This window comes from Plasmodium gaboni (genome assembly GCF_001602025.1).
Source record: "Plasmodium gaboni strain SY75 chromosome Unknown, whole genome shotgun sequence".
Classification (NCBI taxonomy): domain Eukaryota; phylum Apicomplexa; class Aconoidasida; order Haemosporida; family Plasmodiidae; genus Plasmodium; species Plasmodium gaboni.
The window spans coordinates 1-797 of record NW_017385250.1 but is presented as its reverse complement, the minus strand read 5'-3'; the positions used below and the strand labels follow the sequence as shown (position 1 = coordinate 797).

The 797-nt window shown below is 22.3% G+C and overlaps 1 protein-coding gene across 1 annotated transcript; it reads right to left on the bottom strand.

Moving 5' to 3' along the window:
- PGSY75_0007600A (hypothetical protein) lies at positions 1–797 on the bottom strand (the record flags this gene model as incomplete). The annotated part of the gene is made up of 1 exon (XM_018783212.1): positions 1–797. A coding segment is annotated over one exon (797 nt), but the record flags the coding sequence as incomplete, so codon positions are not given.

The following is a 797-nucleotide window of genomic DNA, read 5'->3' as shown; positions in this document are numbered from 1 at the left end:
TCATATTCACAATTATTATTTTTATCATCTTCATATTCACAATTTTTATTCTTTTCATCTTCATATTCACAATTATTATTCTTTTCATCTTCATATTCACAATTATTATTCTTTTCATCTTCATATTCACAATTTTTATTCTTTTCATGCTTTTCATTTTTTATATCTTCTTCATTTTGAATACAACAAGTAGATAACGATATATCACTTTTTGATTCTTCTTTTTTCTGATTCTTTTCCATTTCATAAGAATTTATATATTTATCATTACATTGAGAAGAATTTTTATTGTGTAAATTATATATATAATCTTCAACTGAGTTATTAATATCATTTATATTACATGTATCATTTGTCACATGTTTTTTTTTATTTATATATTCCTTTTCTTCATTTAAAATTTTATCTATAATATCTTCATCTATTTTGTTTTTATCTTCTTCCTTTATATCTTCAATTATATCTTGTGCATTTCCTTCAATGAAATAGATATAGAATATTTTCTTACATTTTTTCTTATTTTCTTGGCTGTTTCTATAATTTGTTACATTATTTTTGTATGAACTATATCCACTTTTTGTCTCTGAGGTTTTTGAGGCAGAATCACATGTGTCATTATTTTCATCGTCTATATCTTTGGCGTTTTTATTATTATACTTTTGATATGAATGTTTATAAGAACATGACTCCTGATAGGTGATCATATTATTATGATCACATAGGATAGAATAATCTGAATCACTTTCAACAAATTGGTCGCTATAATGGCAACTATAATAATCATAAATATTATCATA